The sequence below is a fragment of the Equus quagga genome, chromosome 1 (genome assembly GCF_021613505.1).
Source record: "Equus quagga isolate Etosha38 chromosome 1, UCLA_HA_Equagga_1.0, whole genome shotgun sequence".
NCBI lineage: Eukaryota > Metazoa > Chordata > Mammalia > Perissodactyla > Equidae > Equus > Equus quagga.
In genome coordinates this window covers 119,737,993-119,759,456 of record NC_060267.1, presented here as the reverse complement: position 1 = coordinate 119,759,456, position 21,464 = coordinate 119,737,993, and the positions used below count along the sequence as shown (strand labels likewise).

At 36.0% G+C, this 21,464-nt stretch overlaps 1 protein-coding gene across 1 annotated transcript in view; it reads right to left on the bottom strand.

Moving 5' to 3' along the window:
• Positions 1 to 20,003, bottom strand: part of TMF1 (TATA element modulatory factor 1) — a 28,565-nt gene extending 8,562 nt beyond the window's left edge. Inside the window, exons 1-10 of the mRNA XM_046668021.1 lie at positions 19,619 to 20,003; positions 15,667 to 16,877; positions 13,871 to 13,974; positions 13,098 to 13,224; positions 10,491 to 10,596; positions 5,584 to 5,726; positions 5,179 to 5,345; positions 4,724 to 4,880; positions 1,669 to 1,761; positions 845 to 1,001 (exon numbers count right to left, since the gene is read on the bottom strand). Of these exons, the coding sequence (XP_046523977.1) occupies positions 845 to 1,001; positions 1,669 to 1,761; positions 4,724 to 4,880; positions 5,179 to 5,345; positions 5,584 to 5,726; positions 10,491 to 10,596; positions 13,098 to 13,224; positions 13,871 to 13,974; positions 15,667 to 16,877; positions 19,619 to 19,760 (2,407 nt within the window). The 5' untranslated portion in view covers positions 19,761 to 20,003. The remainder of the gene's footprint in view (positions 1 to 844; positions 1,002 to 1,668; positions 1,762 to 4,723; positions 4,881 to 5,178; positions 5,346 to 5,583; positions 5,727 to 10,490; positions 10,597 to 13,097; positions 13,225 to 13,870; positions 13,975 to 15,666; positions 16,878 to 19,618) is intronic.
• Positions 20,004 to 21,464: the final 1,461 nt, after the last annotated feature.

Here is a 21,464-nt window from a genome sequence, read left to right as displayed (position 1 = left end):
CCCACCACGACAGCTGGCCCTAAGACATCTACTGAATACTTTTTGAAAGCCACTAATCTAGTTCACCCCTTTTAATTTACAGGGAGTAGTCCAGAAAAGGTAAGTGACATGTTCCAGACTGTTTGGCTGGTTAAAAACAAAGGAAAATAAAACATTAAACCCAGAGTCCATGTCTCCTGACACCCCTTCAGGTTTGCGTCTATCACTACACCATGATGTCTCTCTAGTTAGTTTTAGGCATAGAATGGACATATGAATTTTTCATGAATTTGCTAGCTTCTAGGATGTCTACGATACACATATATTACCTGTCCGTACTTGAATAAACATCTTGGAAGAATAATTTTCCTTTTATTAACAGCACAGAAGGGCAACCTGGACCGTTTCTGTTAAGAAGCAGAATATGGACTCTTAAGACTCCATAATATCTGTCTACCAGAATTTGATCTTGATTCTCCTTACACTTATCTCTGTTCTTGGAATTCTGCCACTGACTAGAGTCATATCTGACCTCTACTTCCTACAGTATTACAGACAAGCTAGAAAGGGGTTAGATTTGGCCACAGACAAGGAAAAAATTGAGTGCAGTGGTCTGTAAAAATGAATGACAGATGACAGAAGTATTTTAGATAGTATCTGACACATTGTGTGAGGGAAAACAAATGCTTTGAAAGTCACAAAATATTAGGAAACAAATGTAAAAGAGGAGAAGAGGTAAAAATTTACAAGTTAGACACAAAATATAACTATTGGATCAAGTGAATTTCAATCTCATACTATTATCCTAATTCTACAAACAAGATGGATGGCTTCTGCATCGAACATAAGAACTTAAAGCAGTTACCAAGCCTATCAGAAAGATTCTTCTCTAACTTCTCCCATGATGATGTCTGGGACCCCAGAGTTGCTTGCAAATTTTCTATCTGTCGAAGCAATGGTCTTGTTGTTGTTGAAACATTTTGACTCAGTTCTTGGTTTCGATTCTCTGCTTCCTGGAGTCTCTGAATCACAAAATTCTTAAGTGATTACCACTGACGACAATAAAAACACTAGCAAACAAACTTCATGAGAGAGTTCTGGAAAAAATTATTTCTTCAAGATAGAATTGTTTGTCTTTTTACTATTTTCTAATTATTCAATCCCTAAGTTAGAGTTAAGATGCATAACAGAGTATCTAAATAAGTGCTTCTTTATAAAGCATTTCTAAGATAAAGATATCTTTTCTAAGATGAAGTTCCTTTCTAATCCAAATATTTCTAAGCATTTATAAAGACAGAAAGATCAATCTGAGTTGTATTTTCTCTCCCGTATCCTGTGCATGTTCACTGACTGAAAATTAATAGGGTAGTGCCACAAAAACTAGGCACTGATTATCTGCCCCACAGTAATCAAAGACTGATAATAATTAATAAACCAGCAACTACAAATGAGAAAACAATACTGAATATGCAATAAATCATGATAAAATTATTTTCTAAAAACCTCAGGGATTTTCTTGTATATTTTTAAGGTACCCAGTCTGATTTTATTCACACAAGCTACAAAAATACAGCAAATGCTAAGTATGGTAGTAATCCTCTCAATTCCATGAACATAACCCCACTGAGTCATTTTTTATTTCTAGGAAACCATATCTTGGATTTGTGTTTAGGAAAATTGTGACAGTACCTGCTGGAGTTCACTGATCTCATGGCGTAAATAATCCTCTTTTCTGGCAGCTGCTTGTTCTGCACGTTGCAGTGCCAGCCTAAGGTCCCCCACCTGTATGATGAGAACCGATACACCATCACAAACAATAATAAAACATTATCCATAACTTCTTGCTACCTACATATTTTGTGTCGTGTTGACTTACTGTTCACCTATAATATTCTACATTATCCAAAGAGCTTTTACATGTGCTAACCATTCATCTAGCAATTCTAAAACTATGTATATTCAATACCTATTTAGGAAAGCACTGTTAGGCAAAAAAAAAAAAAAAGCATATAAATACGTACAAGGCACATCCACTGCCATACAATATACAAGGAGAGACAACGCACCCATATATGTTTGCAGTGTAAGGCAGAAGGTGATAGGAGCTATTTGAGCTATAAAAACTAGGTGCTATGCTCACACACAGCTGCACACACTGTAAACTGCTATAGCCTTTTTGGAAAACACTATGGGAACATGTTGAATGAATCATCAAACTTTTTACACCCTTCCACCTGGTCACCCTAGTCCTGAGAATCGACTATGGAAGCAGATCTATAAATACACAAAGATGTTCCCTACACTGTTAGGTAGACTAGCAAAAACAAACTTTTTACATATCCATCGGTAGTAATTTATTTTTGCAAATGTTGATACAACATGAATATACTCATTAAAAATTATTATGAATATAGGGCCAGTCCCATGGCCAAGTGGTTGAATCCACGTGTGCTCTGCTTCAGCGGCACAAGGTTTCACTAGTTTGGATCCTGGGTGTGGACCTAGCACTGCTCATCAAGCCATGCTGAGGTGGTGTCCCATATAGAAGAACTAGAAGGACCTACAACTAGAATATACAACTATGTACTGGCTGGCTTTGGGAAGAAGAAGAAAAGAAAAAAAAAACGATTGGCAACAGATTTTAGCTCAGGGCCAATCTTAAAAAAAACAATTACGATGAATACAAAAAAAACTTAAAAATTTATGATTTAATCTTAAACAAAAAAACTGTGAAATAACATGTATGATATCAACCATAAAAATTATGTACATGGAGATAAGGACAAGAAGGTAATACAGAAAATTGACAGTACTCATAAAAGATGACGATTTTATGACTGGCAGCCCCATACACTCTACCTCCCATTCCTCCAATTTTTCTTTATTATTTTTCTAGTATTTCTAATTTAAAATATTGAGATTTTTATCTATCACAGTCACAGAGTAGCAGAAACACAAGGGGGTTATGGACCATGGCATGATTTACAACAGCATTATATTAGAAACAACCCAAATATCCATCAATAAGAACTGACTGGATAAACAATGGTACATTCATACAATGAAGTACTATAAAACTATAAAAAGGAATTTTTTAAAAAGCTCTATGTTCTATTATGGAGTGATCACCAGGACATTTTATTAAATAAATAAACAAGCTATAAAACAGTATAAATGGTAAACTATATTTTATGTAAAAAGGATGAGGCAGATACAAATAAATATGGTTTTAAGTGTACGTGTGTATATGTATGTGTGTGGAGGTATATAAGTAAATATATAGATATTTATATGCTCTTGCATTTACAAACAGAAACATTGAAAAAATAAACCAAACTCTAATAAAATGGTTACCTATGGGCAAAGAAAGGGAATGAGGAAGGGCTAAGTTGGAAGCAAATGTGTTCTCAATATATTTTGCCATATAGCTCTCACTTTGCAATCATTTAAATATTCTACCTATTCATGGAAAGTTAAATCAAAAGTACATTGGGGTCAATGAGGAAAGATAATCTTTTCAACAAATAGTGCTGAGACACTTGAACATCCACATGCAAAACACCTAAATGTGAGAGCTAAGATTATAAAACTTTTAGAAGGAAACAGGTGAAAACCTGCGTGAGCTTGGATTAGGCAATGGTTTCTTAAACATGATGCCCAAAGCACAAGGAAGAAAAAAAAATAGATAAACTGGATTTCAACAAAATTTTAAAACTTTTGTGCATCAAAGGAGACTATCAAGAAAGTGAAAGACAACCTATAGAATGGGAGAAAATATCTGAAAATCCTACATCTGATAAGGGTCTACTATGCAGAACATATAAAGTATTCTTATAACTCAAAAACAAAAAGACGACCCAATTAAAATATGGGCAAAGGATTTGAACATTGTAATAAATTTCTCCAAAGAAGATACACAAACGGCCATAGAATAACCACCTAAAAAGATGCTCAACATCATCAGTCATTAAGGAAACATAAATCAACACCACAATCAGATACCACTTCACACCCACTAAAAAGGCTACAATGAAAAAAATATACACAATAGCAAATATCGGCAAGAATGCGGAGAAAATTAAACGCTCATATATTGCTGGTGGGAACATAAAACAGTGCAGCTATTTCAGAAAAGTTTGGCATTTCCTCAAAAAGGTAAAGATAGGATTACTATATAAGCTAATGATAAATATCTTAAAAGAATTTAAAATATATGTTCACACAAAAACTTGTATATCAATATTTATTTATAGCAGTCTTATTCACAGTAACCAAGAAATGAAAATAACCCAAATATCCATCAACTGATGATTTTGTAAAACAAAGCCTGACAAATTTTGCTCTTCCTCCTTCACCTGAGGTCCACAGACTCCCACAGATGTTATGAATGAACTCAGGAGTTACATGGATTCTCCTGCAATTATGTGCAACGTTTATCTGCCTATGTGCATTTCTCTAGTAAGAGGGTCCTTAGCTTTCATAATATTCTCAAATAAGTCTGAAATTCACAAAAAATTAAGCAATATTGGTATAATATAAGCATCACTTTAACAACAAATTAAAAAAACAAACGATTAAGTTTGGCACAATCCAGTACTCTTAGAAAAATGCCCAACAGGATTATAAATGAAATAAAACACATGTACCACTACATAAGCTTTGAATCAAACTAACTAATGGATTCTTTAATCTGCAGAAGTACAAAGATTTAAAAGACCAACTTAATTCATCACCCATTGCTTACTTGAATTGCTAATGTTTCTTGCTGCTGACGGGCTTCTTCTTGGGCTTTCTCTAGTGCTGCAGAAAGTTCTTCTTTAGCTTTCATTTCACGACTTAGAGCAGCTTCCTGTGCCTCACTATCCTTTGCAGCATTGGCTTTGTGGAGATCAGTAAGTTCTCTTAAAAAAACCAGATTGATCATTTTTATTTAAAATAATCTACATTTAATTACACACCCAAGTTAATGAAGTTTCTAAGATTTCCATGAGATCTACAGAATAAGGGAGAATTCACTACATAATAAACACTGACTGCAGCAATGACGCTCTCTATTGAACTTGCTTTGACCAGTTACAAGTCCATATATAGCTAAGTTTATAAATCTTGTTAGTGATCAGACAATAGAAAAAGTATTTCTTCAACATCTTGCTCTGATATTTGATTTTAAATGGGTTGCATATTTATTCATTTTCTTACTTGTAGGCACTATCAAGAGCAGCCTGAATACTTCGGTTCTTTTCTTCAAGTTCATCCATGTCTACTTGAAGTCGGCCAAGATCTTTCTCTTGGCGTTCTACCACAGAATTTAGTTTTTTAATATTTTCTCTATGTTGTTTCTCAACCTCTTCTTTGCCATCAAGCACCTATATTACAAAAACAGTCAAAAGTATTTTCCAATAAATAACAACATGGTAAATAATTGTATTCCAGGAATCTCAAGTGTTATAATGAAGAAAAATCTTAACATTCGCTGATTAAATTGTTTGAAAAATTCTTCCCACATGATATATCCCATTAAATTATTCCAAATGCTTTATAAACCATGGTCAACTGTTCACATAGGAAGTAATAACATATACATAGAGAATGGTTAATATTCACCTGTTTTAAATGTTGCAACTCTTCTTCTAGCTCTTTAACTTTTTTGTTCAGTTTTGTGATAATATTTTCATTTTCTTTGTCTTTAGCCCTTAATTTCTTAATGATGTTAGAATTCTGCAGCTGCTGTTTTGAAAGTTTTTCTCCTGACAATGGCAAAAAAGTACAAGTTCAAATAATGATGATTCCCTAAGACCTGAATGGAATGTTTTATTTAACTAGTGCCATAAAATGAAAGAATATTTTTAAAATCACAATACTCTAACTCCCAATGTGACAAATGATTTGGACAAGAATCATCATGAATGCTAAAATTACTAGGTGGAAGAGTGATGGGGAACAGGATATTTACAGTTTTAAAAAATCACTCCCACATACTATAAACCACAAAGGGAAAATACTTTTACAATGAAAAAATCCAGCAGTTGCCACCTTAACCAAACAGTCAGTTTTGGCATTCCCAATTGTGGTACAGCCTGACACTATGTGTCTACTGACGTGATGGAGTGGTAGGTACACAAAATCAGCTATGATATTTCTTACTAAAAATTTGATCTGAATCTCATCTAAAGAAAGTGACAAATTCCTAAACATGGGGCATTCTGTAGGACAACTGGCCTGGAGTCTATGAAGTCTTCAATATCATGAAGGAGAGAGTACTATCCTAGATTGGTGACAGACTAAAAGAATATAATGGCCAAATACAATGTACAAACTATAAATAGATCTTGGTGCAGGATAAATGATCTGGTACAAAGGTCATTTTGAGAGACACCTGGGATAAAAGATAAAATATATGCTGGATTACTTTTCTGAATTCATGCCAATTTTCTTAAGTTGGATTATGATGTCATGCTTGTGAAGGAAAATGTACTTGCCCTTGTGAGATGCACACTTAAGAATTTAGGAGTAGACTTCAGATTTAACGCAATCTGTCTTAAAATCCCGATAGAATTTTTCACAAAAATAGAAAAATCAATCCTAAAATTCATATGGAATCACAAAAGACCTGAAATAACCACAGCAATCTTGAGCAAGAAGAACAAAGCTGGAGGTGTCACATTTCCTAATTTTGAAACATATTACCATGCTACAGTAATGAAAACATTAGGGTACTGGCATAAAAAGAGACATATAGACCAATGGAACAAAATAAACAGTCTAGAAATAAATCCACACATTTACGGTCAACTGATCGTCAACAAAGATGCCAAGAACACACAATGGGGAAAGGAAATCCCCATCAATACATAATGTTGGGAAAACTGGATATCCATATTCAGAAGAATGAAACTGGACCCTATCACACACCAACACAAAAATCAACTCAAAATAGATTAAAGAGTTAAATGTAAGACCTGAAACTGTAAAACTACCAGAAGAAAACATAGGGAAAAAGCTTTTTGACATTGGTCTTGGCCATGATTTTTTTGGATATGATCCCAGAAGCACATAAAAGCAAAAACAGACAAGTGGTATTGCATAAAACTAGAGAACTACTGCACAGCAAAGGAAACAATCAACAGAGTGAAGATACAACCTATGGAATGGAAGAAAATATCTGTAAGCCGTATATCTGATAAGGGATTAACATCCAAAATGTATAAGGAACTCATACAACTCAACAGCAAAAAAAACAAATAAGCTGATTAAAAATGGGTAACCCACAACTAAAAAGAAATACACAACTATGTACTGGGGGGATTTGGGGAGAAAAAGCAGAAAAAAAAAAGGGCAAAAGACGTAAAGAGATATTTCTCAAAAGAAGACAGAGAAATGGTCAACAGGTATATGAAAAGATGCGCAACATCACTAATCATCAGGGAAACGCAAATCAAAACTACGATGAGATATCACCTCACCTGTGAGGATAGCTATTATCAAAAAGACAAATGCTAAGTATTGGGGAGAATGTGGGGAAAAGGGAACCCTTGCACATTATTGGTGGGTATGTGGACTGGTACAGCCACTATGGAAAACAGTATGAAGATTCCTCAAAAAATTAAAAATAGAACTACCACATGATCCAGCAATCCCACTTCTGAGTATATATCCAAAGGAAACAAAATCACTCTCTCAAAGAAATATCTGCAATCCCATGTTCGTTGCAGCACTATTCACAATAGCCAAGATATGGAAATAACCTAACAGTCTGGTTGATGATGGACGAATGGATCAAGAAAATCTGGTATATAAAGAATATATATAAAATGTAATACTATTCCATCTTAAAAAAAAGGGGGGGGGCCAGCCCCATGGCTGAGTGGTTAAGTTTGTGCGCTCCACTGCGGCGGCCCAGGGTTTCGCCGGTTCGAATCCTGGGCGCAGATATGGCACCGCTCGTCAGGCCATGCTGAGGCAGCATCTCACATGCCACAACAGGAAGGACCCACAACTAAGAATATCCAACTATGTATCAGGGGGTTTGGGGAGAAAAAGGAAAAAAATTTTTTTAAATCTTTAAAAAGAAAAGGGAATCCTCCCACTTGCGACAATATGGATGAACCTGAAGGATGAAAGGGCCAGACACACATAGTACATGATCTCACTTATATGTGGAACCTAAAAAAGTTGAACTCATAGAAGCAGAGAGCAGAATGGTGGTTACCAGGGGCTGAGGGGTAGGGAATATGGGGGGATGTTGGTCAAACAGTACAAAGTTTCAGTTACGCTGGATAAATAAGTTCTGAAGATCTAATATAAAGCATGGTGACTAAGGCTACTAATTCTGTGCTATACACTTGAAATCTGCTAAGAGAATAGACCTTAAGTGTCCTCGTCACAAAAAAAAAGCGAACTACATGAAAAGATGGATATGTTAATTAGGATGATCATGGTAATCAATGCACAATGTAAATGTGTATCAAAAAATCACATTGTACACCTTAAAGACATACAATTTTTATTTGTCAATTATAGCTCAATAAAGCCAGGAAAAAAATTAGGAGTAGAATGTTATGATATCTGTCACCTACTTTCAAATGGTTTGGCAAAAGAGTAGTGTGTGTGTACGAGTATACGTGTACATAAAGATTTGCAGGACGTGTGGCAAGACGTTAACAGGTGATGAATCTAGGTAACGAAGTAATCAGTTACTCATGGTAGTGTGCTTTCAGCTTGAGTCTTTCAGCTTTTCAGCTGTGAGGTGAAAAATACTTCTGGGGGATTAGAAAGCCATATGTAAACATTCTCATATGAAATAGTTCTACTTTCTCTATAGAAAAGTTCATTAGGTAAAAAAAAATCAGCCCACTAACTGAATTACTAAATTCCAAAATAGTGACATTTGATATTAATCTTTTAAATAACTTTTTAAAATTATGAAACCACGCACTTTAGCCTTCCCCTCAGTCTTTAATATTGTAACATAAGGCAGTTACTTCAAGATGTCTTGAGATAACGATTACGTGTTTTATCAACTCTTCCTTCATTCTTCTATATTAGGGCTTAGACTGTGTTTTATAATGATCTATATACCTATATTTCCCTCTCACTAAACTGTAACCTCCTAAGGGACAAGGAGTGTGTTGTATTTATTATTGAACCAAACACAATATCTGACATAATAACTGTTAAACATTAGGCTGAATAAATGAAAAAGAAAAGTTGGGTAAAACTAACTTTTTCACATGAAATGATTGCTTCCAATTGTTCTCACTTACTCTGGGAATTCAATTAAATTCCATGATTTAAGCACAGAAATGTTCATTCCACCACTATTTGTAATATTAACATTTTAGAAATAAGTGTACAACATTAGGGAAACAAAACAAATTATGGTATACTCATATAATTGACTTTAATACAGCCATTAATAATGGTATCAAAGTACTTAAAGGCACAGGAAAATGTATAAAAAGGAAAATTACAAATTAGATATATCACGTTAATTATATTTTAGAATGTGTTTAAAAAAGGCATAAAAAGGGACTAGAAGAAATTCATAGTTCCTTATAAAACTGGATTATGATCTATTTTTTCTTTCTTTGTACACTTTCTATAACCAAAAATTTCTGTAAATAGAAAGTATTATTCCTTTAACTATAAAAACTGCAATTAAGAAAAGAAAAAGTGGGCCAGCCCAGTGGCACAGCAGTTAAGTTCCCACATTTCGCTTCTCAGCGGCCTGGGGGTCACTGGTTTGGATCCCAAGTGCAGACATGGCACCGCTTGGCAAGCCATGCTGTGGTGGGTGTCCCACATATAAAGTAGAGTAAGACGGGCACGATGTTAGCTCAGGGCCAGGCTTCCTCAGCAAAAAGAAGAGGATTGGCAGCAGTTAACTCAGGGATAATCTTCCTCAAAAAAAAAAAAAGAAAGAAAATAAAAATAAAAATTCCCTTAACCACCCTTCCCAAAACCTCCTGCTTTGCTAGCATATTATATAAAGATATTAATTCAGTGCCCATTTGTAATGATTTATCTCATGAAGGATCTTTAGTTTCCACAATCTTGATAATTATAAATCTTTTCATAAAGTGCTTAATAATTGAAAAATTAAAACAAAAATACAAAGAAAAATTCACTATCAAATGCCAGAACAATACCATATAGCACCCAAGCCAGAGATTCAGATACTATATAAACTCCAGAATTATAACTTTGAAATATCTTGGTTTAAATGACAGGCTCCAAGACCTATTACAAGCACTATTAGGGAAGTACAAACTTCTGTTTTTCAGAGGTTTTTTTTACCTCCTTAGAAACAAAAAGCTACATACATATATCTCTGCCTTATACATCTTACTAGTCCCTATTCTTCCATAAATTGTCATCTATCATTTCTGAGGTTTAAGTCCAAAGCTTTCTTGCTTCTGGTATTTTTTACTACAAAACAGCAGCTAGTCATGTGGCAAGTACTTTTCCTGTTCTTACAATATTTTTCATAATCAACGGAATACTTTACATACCTTCTTCCATTAACCCTTGGATCTGCTCATCTTTCTCTTTCAAAAGGTCTGCAGTTTCACTACTATTTAATCTAGTGGCAAGTTCTTCTTTCATATTTTTGATTTCCTAATTAAGAAAAAAATTGTAAATTCCAAACGAATTACTTCCATTCTAGGCATGTTTTTGAAGTTTTTTCCATATTCAAAGAAGTCATCAATAATCACATTATTGGTAAGAACCCCTAAGTTTTGTTCAGTTAACCTGAGTTTATTACTTTGGTTAATTAAGACCAAGTAAACAGCTCTGAAAACAACATATAATACCTGAATTCAGATATAAACAGGTTTTAATATGGAAGCACAAATGAGAATACCCTTCTTCACTAACACTACATATGTATTCTACAAGTTAAGCACTCTATTTGGAACGACATTTCAAACACTGCATGTCTTCCTTTGTCACTGTATTTCTTTCTCTCATCTAAAACTCACTGCACTTACTAGTGTGTTGTGACATGAGAGGGAAAACATGACTATAAGGTTCAATCTACTTTAATAAAGCAGAGATTCAACAGAAACAAGTCAAGATAGTTTGTCTTTTAAAACTGCAATGGAGAAGTATGGTGATGTGAAAACTCTCTTATGACTTAAAATTTGGTTTGAAGCAATGCTCTAAAACCAAACAATAGCTGAAAACAACTAACATTTATTAAGTATTTAAACCATGCTTTGTATCCACCATCATTTAATCCTCATAATAATCCTATGAGGGAGGCACTTGTCTTATTCAACTACATGAAGAAGCAAACTAAAAAAGACTGAGTAAACTTTGAAGGTCAGAGGGCTAGTAAGAGGTAGATTTATGACTTGAACCTAGGTCGGTAAATTCCCAAAGCCCATGCTCTGAACCACCCACAACAATGCCATCCATTTTCCAACTGTCAAACTTTGATTCATCCGTTAGCGTCCACTAAGAATAGCATGTCTTCCACGAGACCTTCCTCAACTCCCCAGGTCAGAATTCATCCTCTATGATACTATTCCAAACTGCTTATTCATCTCTCTCTAAAACTTATTTCATTCTGCCTAGTACTATATAGTTGTTGACATTATCTGTCTTTCATCACTAGAAAAGCAAATTCTTCACTTAAGGCAATTCAACTCACCTTTGAATTTCCTATGGATCCTAAGAGGGGGTGCATAAATGGCAGTATACATAAAATGTGTCATATGTATTAAAACTTAGAGTTTAAGTCTTTCCACCTTTAATTAATGGTTTGGATCTATTTTATATCTACAGTTCAAAGTGCACTACAGAAAAGAAAGATTACTTAAAATCTAATTTCTTGATTAGACTGGTCCAGATGGAATACAGCAGGGACAGGAAGAGGTAAGTTGGTTACGTAGTCTCAGGTTATTGTTAGTGTCTGAAACGAGCTAGTGGAGGGCCAGCCCTGTGACCAAGTGGTTAAGTTGGCACACTCCGCTGTGGCAGTCCAGTGTTTCGTCAGTTTGAATCCTGGGCGGGGACATGGCACCGCTCCTCAAGCCATGCTGAGGCAGCGTCCCACATGCCACAACTAGAAGGACCTACAACTAAGAATATACAACTATGTACTGGGAGGCTTTGGGGAGAAAAAGGAAAAAAATAAAAAAATCTTTGAAACAAGCTAGCTAATTAAAGCAACCAAGCAGATGGCAGTATATGATATATTTCTTTTGTGTAAGAGTATACACAGAAATTAGAAATATTAACATTAACATTGGTCAAGAAAGGGGAAAGCAACCTAACTGAGAAGGGAAAATGCTGACAAGTGTCATTACTAATAATTGGAATACAAGCAATAATTACTAACCTTAGTTGGTTACCAACTTCTGAAACAGCCAACTATTCCAAATTATAAGAATTAGAACAATGGTTTCCAACCAGGAGTGATTTTGCTCCCAAGGGCAAAGGGGACATCTGGCAATGTCTAGAAACATTTTCAATTACAACTGTTGGGGGACTGGGGTGGAATATGGGGAGGAGAGGGTGATACTGGCATCTTGTAGGTAGGGCCCAGGATGCTGGTAAACATCCTACAATATAGCAGACAGCCCCACACAACATAAAATTATTCAGGCCAAAATGTCAATCATGCTGAGGTTAAGAAATCCTGCATTAGAATAAGTCAACACTATGCCTCCCAAGAGGGAGTCACTAACCATTAGAAATTTTTATTTTAAAATTCCTTTGACTTGAAGAAGTATATATAATATTTTGAAGTGGGAGGAAAATAACAAATGAGAGCAATGATAAATTTTAAAATTTATATAGAATCACTTAGATTTAAGTGCTATTTATTTTGATGGAATTATCATTTATAAAAATTATAACGATCCTTGCTATGTATCTTGCAAGGACTTACACATAAATTATACAAACAAGTATTTGTTTGGATTTCTTTAAATTAGCAAAAATCTATAATTCTCAAGATAATGAAAAATCTACAATCTAAGTTTTAATATACTATATAGTATCCTTTTAATATTACTTATCTTTTTTCCATTACCAAAATACTATGAATGCATTCCTCAAAAATCTATGTCTCTATAGAGTTTAATTAATATTATTTAAACTTCCATTACCTTTTTAGCAGCATCTCTCTCTTTGCAGGCTAGCTGAACTTTCTTTTCTGCTTCTGCAATTCTCTGAGTAAACTCAACTTTCAAGGAAGAAATGCTGCTGCTTTCTTCTTTCACTCTGAACATTTCACTAAATTTAAAATAATATTAAGACTGAGGATATTTGTTTATTTATTCCCAAGTTAACAAGGTGAGTTCAGTTTGCAAAAGGAAAATAACACTGTCTTCAACACACACCTTACTAAAATAGATTAGTTTTAGCCCTGTTAGCTTTTAAGAGAAAAATTATCTGCTTAATTTAGTTTAAAACAGCTCAAAGAAAACCCGTTTGAAAATGAAAACGTCACCAACAGTTGATATACAGAAATAAGAAAAAAGTAAAATTTTTCATTTTTTAATCTTTTTGTGTCACATTTTACCAACCACCTCCTTAAAGCAAAGCAATACTTAGTATTTTTTAACTATAACATCACAGTTTTCTTTAAATACATGTTTTAAATCTCTAATACTAAAAGATGATTAATAATAAAGGGAAAAAGGTTTTTTGTGCTTTTCTTTGCAAAACACCTCTCTTCAATGCCAAAGGTAACATGGTAAAGATAATCTGAGGAGAGAAGTAATCTCTAAGATTAGAATTGAAATGCTATATAATTTTCAATAATTATAAACAAGTTAAATTATAAAACATTTTAATTTCAACAATATCTTTAAATAAAAACACAGTATATGGGCATCTACAAAATGTGTAAAATTATTCACATTTGTAAAATACTTACTCTTTCAGATTGTCATAAGCTTCTTCTAGAAGTGCTTTTTCTTTACTAAGAGATAATAGCTGAGCCTCCCTTTTATCCAGTTTCTCATTCAGAAATTCAACTGTCTGGATAAGGAGAACACACAAAAGTCAAACATTTAACTTTAAGAGACCATTTTTACATGCAGGTGATGAGTTATAAAGGTAATCTAATCACTATAGTAAATAAAACAGATTTATCTCATTAAAAAAACTAAAAACAATTTGGGAACACAGTGGTTACAGAACAACAAGAACTCATACAGAGCTAGAGAGCTGGTAGGAGAGTATAAATTGGTACAACCACATAACTGGTGGGAGTATAAATTAATAAAACCACTTTGGAAAACAATTACGAAATATCTAGTTGAAGATCTACATACCATTTAATGTAGAAAATTCTACTTTTAGGTATGCCTTAGAGGAGAAAACTCTTGCATAAGTGTACTAGGTAACAGCAAAAATCTAGGAACAGTGTGCATGTGCATCAAAACAGGAAGGGACACAGACGCAATCAAAAAAGATCAAAGAGGAGCTTCAAAGCCTCTAGTGATGTTCCCTATCTTAGCTGGATAGTGGCTATACAAGTGTCTGTTTTTCCACATTATTCTTTAACACAAACATGTAACATGTAACTTCAGTATGATATACTGCATTTAAAAAATAATTTTAGAAAAATCTATAGGCATATAATTAAAAAATCTCTAGAATATATCAGTATAAAGCTAAATTAAAAGGAATGCTTAGAATATCTCATTTCTTAGGTTCTGCTGAAGCAGTGATCAACTTGTGAATGAGGGGAGGAATGGTGCCTAAAAAAAACCTAAAGTCTTACCTGAGTTAGGTCTAAATTAATTTAGAAATGACTTACCTTCCAGAAGGTATACCATAACTTTAGCATGGCATTTTGTTTGTGAATAATATTAAACCTAGGTAACAGAATCTGGCACTTTTTTTTATGTTAAATAATTCAACACATGGCACTTACAGGACATTTCTTCAAGACATCCTATATCTCAGAGGAGTCTAGTAAAGATGCCAGATCCAACTCAATTTCTATATCTAAAATCATAGGGAAAAGCCACAAGTGTGACTTAATGTTAACGAATTTACACCATTTTTCTTTTATAGGTATTAAGGAGAAGCAATTTGTCAGTCGTAAGCAATGCCTTTGTTCCTTGGACATTTCCCTTTCTTACTCCTGTAAAACACCTATCAATAGAAAATATCAAAAATAACATAAAAGAGAAAACAAACTGAAGCAATTAATAACAACAGAAAAACATCAATTATTAATCTGAAAACTAAATTTTTCATTTAAGATTTGCTGCAAATAATGTGAACGTGCAAAAATTTTTTTGCTATTAAGAAAAACCATATAATATTTAGATTTGTTTTAGCACATTTATCTGCAAAGGAGTCGAAGATATATCTTAACATAAGAAGACAGTCCTTTGCAAAGTGACAAACTAATGAGCATAGCATAAGAGAATTTTAAGGTCATAAGAACTCAACAGTAAAGACATAAGATGGAAACTTTTTTATGCTCTATTAAAATATCAACTTATTCTACCATAGTTGCTCTAGAGAAATTTCAAACACATTAGTATCAATAATTATTCAAGTTTAAGGTCCTGAATGTCACACTTACGTGGCAAAATGCCTACCAATTTTAACAGTACAAATCATTATGCATTACTGAATATTTAATAAACAAATGGTTTAATCTCTGAAAAGCATATCCAAAACTCCCACTCCCCTTCTATTTTCTAGAGTTACCTTGCAAACATCTTCTTTCTCAGAAAGTGCTTCTGGCTGACTTTCAGCAGCTTCGCCCTCCTCAGCCACCTTGTCTAAGAGAGTATGTCCTTCATTTATTGGCGTAGAAGAAACCAAGATATCAGGCTGTTCACAGTTAACAGGAGTTGCACTTCGTCCACTTTCTTCCATTTCTGTGTCCTCAGTGGGTATAATTAATGTTTCATTTACTTCTTCTTCAGATTTTCCTTCAACAGATTCAACTATCTTATTCTTTGGAGTTGAAGGATTAACTATAATAGGTACTAAAGCATATCCCTTGCCTGACAATTCATCATCTGAATTGATTTCGCTTACACTACGGCTATCTAATGACTGTACACTAAATGAGTCTATTCTTTCAAAAGCATCAGATGAGCAGCAACTCTCAGTGAGTTTCTGGAAATCATCTAAACGATTATATTCAGGACAAGCAGATGCTGAGAGAAGCTGAAAAGATGTCTGCATTAAGTGAAGACTTGATTTTGAATCTGTAGTCTCTTGTCTCGAACTTGCTGAGCTCTCACTTATTACACTTTCATGATCTAAAACTTCAATATCACTGGTGGTAGAAGTACCTGATGAGAAGGTACTAACAGGAGGAGAAGGTGTATTGCTCTGTCTGTCTTCGTGCTTTTGTTCCTTAGGTTCCAAAGCCATGTCCTTTGTTTCTGCTGTGAGAGACTGTGTGGACATATTAGATATATTTTCCCTAGTGGTTTTCACAGTAATTACACTTTCAGATACTTTCAAAGGTACAGTTGACACCTTTGTATCACATTCTTTATTAACAGTTTCTTCATGCTTGCCTTCTGTTTTAGGTGATGGAGTACCTACTGCCAGAGTTTCCTTCAATACAACACAGGGAGAAGAGTCTTTTACTTTTGACTCAGTTGTTTCAGTTGTTCTTGACTGTCCAGTGTGCAAGGATTCCTGTAAGGTACTTTTCACTTCTTCTTCTGGTCGTTGAGATTTGGCTGGTGGTTTTGATACCACTGGACCCTTCTGAATGGTCTGGACATCCGTTGGAGAGAGAAAGACACTGAAGAAATTTTCAGATTCATCTACCACTGTTCTCCGAACTGGCTTTGTAATTGCTTTAGGAGAGGCTACCGGTTGACTCTGAGGTTCAGTGCTTGATTTTAATCCCCAGGTTGAACTATCCCATCCTCCACTGACAGGAGGACTTATTCCTTTGATAAAAAATTATTAAAAAAGATAAAATCACATACATACGACATTAATATTATAATCATTATTATAAGGCAATATAAATATCAATTTTTAAAAAAAGAAAACCTATGGAAAACCACCCATAATCTGCACCTGTTAAACTCCTTCCTTACTACATAATTTAGTTCACGGTTAACTTTGGGCCTTAAAGAAGAAAACCGATATGGATCTGCCCAAGAGGAACTAAAAGCAAAGATAAAAGACAAGACGGGGCCTGGCCTACTAGAAGCAAGTATATTACTCCCTCCCACAACAAATTAAGAAAGTAATGGCATATGTTAGATACCCACACTAAGTCCAAGATACATATGACGCATCTCACATTAACGGGCAGTATCCTCATTTATAGGTCATGTGCAGTTATGGCAAATTGACCCCACCTTCTATTCAGTTAGTTTCATACTAATTTTATTCTTGTAACATCAATAATAAAACATAGTTATGAGCTAGACAAAGGGTAGCACTCAAAACTGAACCCAAGATCCTGGTGACAAATGTCCTTTTCCAAAGATCTGATTAAACTGATGAGAACAGTAACTTCTAGAGGACAAATTCATTTTCATCCACTTAATGACAAGTTCATTCTCCAAGTCCCACTCTCCAAACCTACTCTATGAGAAAGTTTTGTTCTCTTCCTAAATTCCAAATTATGTCAGCAATTAGTAGAAGGTCAATACGAATTTCAGAAATGTGCACATTTTTAGAATTGCTGCTTTTTGGTATAGATGCTAGGATTTTTTTAAGAACACTAAGGAGAAAACATCTTCTGAGTAAAAATAGGTAATTATATCAGTCATAGAAATACACACTACTAAAACCCCCAATGATAAAAAAAAAGCATATTTGTTAAAATATTTAAAGCATTTATTTTTAAAAAATTCTTCCTTTTCTAAATTCAAATGTGGCTGAACACAAATCCTACACAATTAGAAGTAGGGGGTGGGTGCCCAGCCTGGTGAAACAGTGGTTAAGTTCACCGGCTCTGCTTGGGTGGCCTGGGGTTCGTGGTTCAGATCCCAGGCGCCCACCTACACACGGCTCACCAAGCCACACTGTGGCAGCATCCCACATACAAAATAGAGGAAGACTGGCAGAGATGTTAGCTCAGGGACAATCTTCCTCAGGCAAAAAGAGGAAGACTGGCAACACTGGCAACGATGTTAGCTCAGGGCCAATCTTTCTCACCAAAGAATTTTTTAAAATAAAAAAAAAAGAAGCTGGTGGGAAGAGCACAAGTGCCTAAAAGGTCCTAAAACTATCAAGCCCTATATTAAAGTCTATCCTTTAATACAATTTCAGAGGTATATAGGAAATTTCAGGTTGGGGACACAGTTTTATATCCATCCATTCAGTACACGAAAACAATGAGAAGAGGAGAAAACCAAAATTAAAGAGGAAAATGTAACAAGATTAGGTCTGCTGATTAGTTTAAGTCATCTTAACAACAGAAGTCAGATATGCCTCTTGAAGAATGTTTTATATAAATCCCAGGATTATCTGATATTTACTTAAATTACTCCATTCTGAACACTGCTCATCTTTGAGTGACAGCAGTGTAAAACACAGATGATCAACAAACATTATAGCATTTCACTAAAATCTGAGTCAATTCTGTATAACTTATTCTTAAAAATGAATTATATAGCACCATTCCAGCCCCAGGTTTCATAGAACAAGTATCCTTATATTTAAAAGTTACATTCTGTCTCCTCCAAAGTGTGGGAGACATACAAAAAAGGAGGTTGAGCTACTCCAAAAAGTTCATGTAATAGCTTGTAAAAAGTAAGAGGAGCATCACACACCCACACACACACGGACCAAAATATCTTAAAATGAGGGACCTTAAATATAGGTCCTGACTTTTCAACGATGTAAAATCAAAAACAAACCAGAAAGGAGTCCTCAAGAAAACTTACTCCTTTTCACAGACGTTCACACCCCTAAAACTTGCAAAGCTTTACCCCACACACCAAAATGCTAAACTGTTCCTTAGGCTTAGGGCCAAAAGTACCTGAAGATCCCTGAAAAATGAAGCTCGACCAATCTGACAAACAGAGACGTAGCTATTGGAAATAAAATGTGATGCAACCCCAAAATCTTGGGCCACAGTTTCCACGAGTAACATCTCCAGCATATTCTACCCCTGGCGCGCTGAGTGGCCTAAAGGAAGTTACTTAGCCTTTCTGAGCCTCGATTTCCTCTCCAGGAAAACACGGATAGCAACGAAGGAAGCTCGAAGAGCTATTTTGAAGATGAGAAAGCCATAAAAAAGCACATTAAGGAGCTCGCAAGCACGAAGTGCTCACTCACTGTGAGCGACTGTTCTTCTGTCCCTGTTGATTAACTTCAGATCTTGGCTCTGAACAGCGCCCAAAGTGCGCAGCAATTCGAGTTTCGGAAAGGCTGTGTTTGGAGCTGCGTCGGGGGAGGGCTTGGGGACAAGACAACAAATCAAGTCCCTGTGAGTCGAGGCCGGCAGGATCCGCATCCAGGGCCACAGGCAGAGAGGACCGTGAGGCTGATTTTAACCCAGGAAAAGAACAAAGTCCCCCTTGGAGACAAAAGCAGCGCCTGAGGCCGGGCTGGGGAGCAGTGACTTCCCGGAACCCTCCGCGAGGACGGCGCCCTCGCGACCCACTTCACCTGCCTGCCTCCGGGGACACGCCTGCGCGGCCCCGGGCCCCGCTCCCCTGCCCCTTACCCGGCTCTCCATAGGGAATGGTCTCGGCCCAGGCGCTAGGCTCCTCATCCTGGATGTCCAGCACCCTGTCGATGGACTTCTGGGCCTGGGACAGGGCCTGCTTGGCGAAGCTGGAGAGCTGGGAGGCGTTGAACCAACTCATCTCCCCTCCTCAGCCGGCACTGACGGCGGCAGCACCCAGCGGGAAGGCCGAGGGCCAGGCCGACCGGCCTCAGGCCCGGGGAAGGGTGTAGCGGAACGGCCTCGCTCCCTTCTCTACTCGCCTAGCCCTGTCAGTGGGAGGCCATGACCCCAACAGGCTCCCCCGGGTCCGGGAGGTTACCCTCAGCCCCTTCCGCACAGCTGAGACGAAGGGCCCAGACTGCGCATGCGCGAGCTTCTTCCACGTACACAACCACCGAATCCGGGAGCCCAGAGTTCCGTGGGTAGACGGAAGAACAGAAGAGGGACGTTGACGTCATATCCGGGAGCCCAGGGTTGCCATTAGTTACTCAAGAACGCGGAACGGTTTCTATTGACACTGATTCCAAGCTTAGCGCTGGCATTCTCAGCCACGGGAGAAACTATGGCTACCAGCCAAGGCTGACTCTTCCAGGAGAAATAAGCGACTTTTCATGTGGATCCCCTCCTAGAAAATAACTCACATACTAAGAGGTAGCACCTTGCCAGTAAAAAGTGCAAACAAAGGGGAGTTTGGGTCTCGCATCCTCTTACTGCTTTGTCTCAAATATTTAATCAGTTGTATTAACTTGGCCTAAAGGAGGAACCCTAGGTTTAGGTTTCTCTAAAAATACTGAACATTTTATAAAAGACCTGATTCAGCCCACCTGATGGAAGTAAAAAGCTGTCTTCCAAAATGAGTTACAAGTTAGAACAAGGGTACAGAAGGCGCAATCTCCCCCTCACAACACAGGTCCACTCTCGGCCCCAATCAAAACCAACCTGGGAAGCACTATAACTATTAATCTATTAATGTGTATTGTGCATATTATTTAAAATACAACTTTTTCGGCATGCACTTTTCAAACATTTAGCTATACGTAGAAATCAAATTGGCCTTCCTAATCTAATCAATAGTTATGTTTGGTTTGGCTCCCATAATGTTAAAGATAAAATTCTACCAACATTTAAAAGGCTAATTTCATATAAAAATCCAGATTTTCAGCTGATTTTGAAAAATACGAATACCAACATGGCACAGTCAGCTGGAAGGGTTGCCCCTTTTGACAAGTAATTTTCACTCCAGTTTGCCGCAGACCTCACTAATCATACTACCTCCTCTTATTACATCCTCCCTGCTGCAGTTATTTACTTTACCTGCCTGTCCCCTATATTTGAGTATTTTACTCCACTGCAAGTAACTTTGCCATAGAAGAATTATTTTTCTTTCAAAATCAGATTTAAACTCTGCCCTTGAGAAGTTATGATCTTCCAGGAATTTTATTTAACTTCAGTAAAAATTTGCATGTTGAAACTCTTACAATTTAGTAACCTACAGGTAGTACTAAATAACTTGGTAACTTCAAACAGCTTAGCAAAGTACTAAGGAGGAGGTTTGAGGCAGATTAGGGTTGAAATCCCTGTTCCAAGACTTCTAGTTGTACACTTTTGAGTAAATTACCTTAACTTTCTAAAACTATTCACCTCTCAGATGGAGGTACTCACAAGGCTACTCTACAGCACCTGTATAAAGCAGGTGCTAAATTTTAGTTCCTGCATGTTCAAAAATTTAAACTGAATTTGTAACTTTTTAAATAAAGCGTATAAATTTATCCCATATGATTTTATAATGAAACAAGTTATTTGTCAATATGGAGCTAGAAAGAATTACAATACATGAAAATTT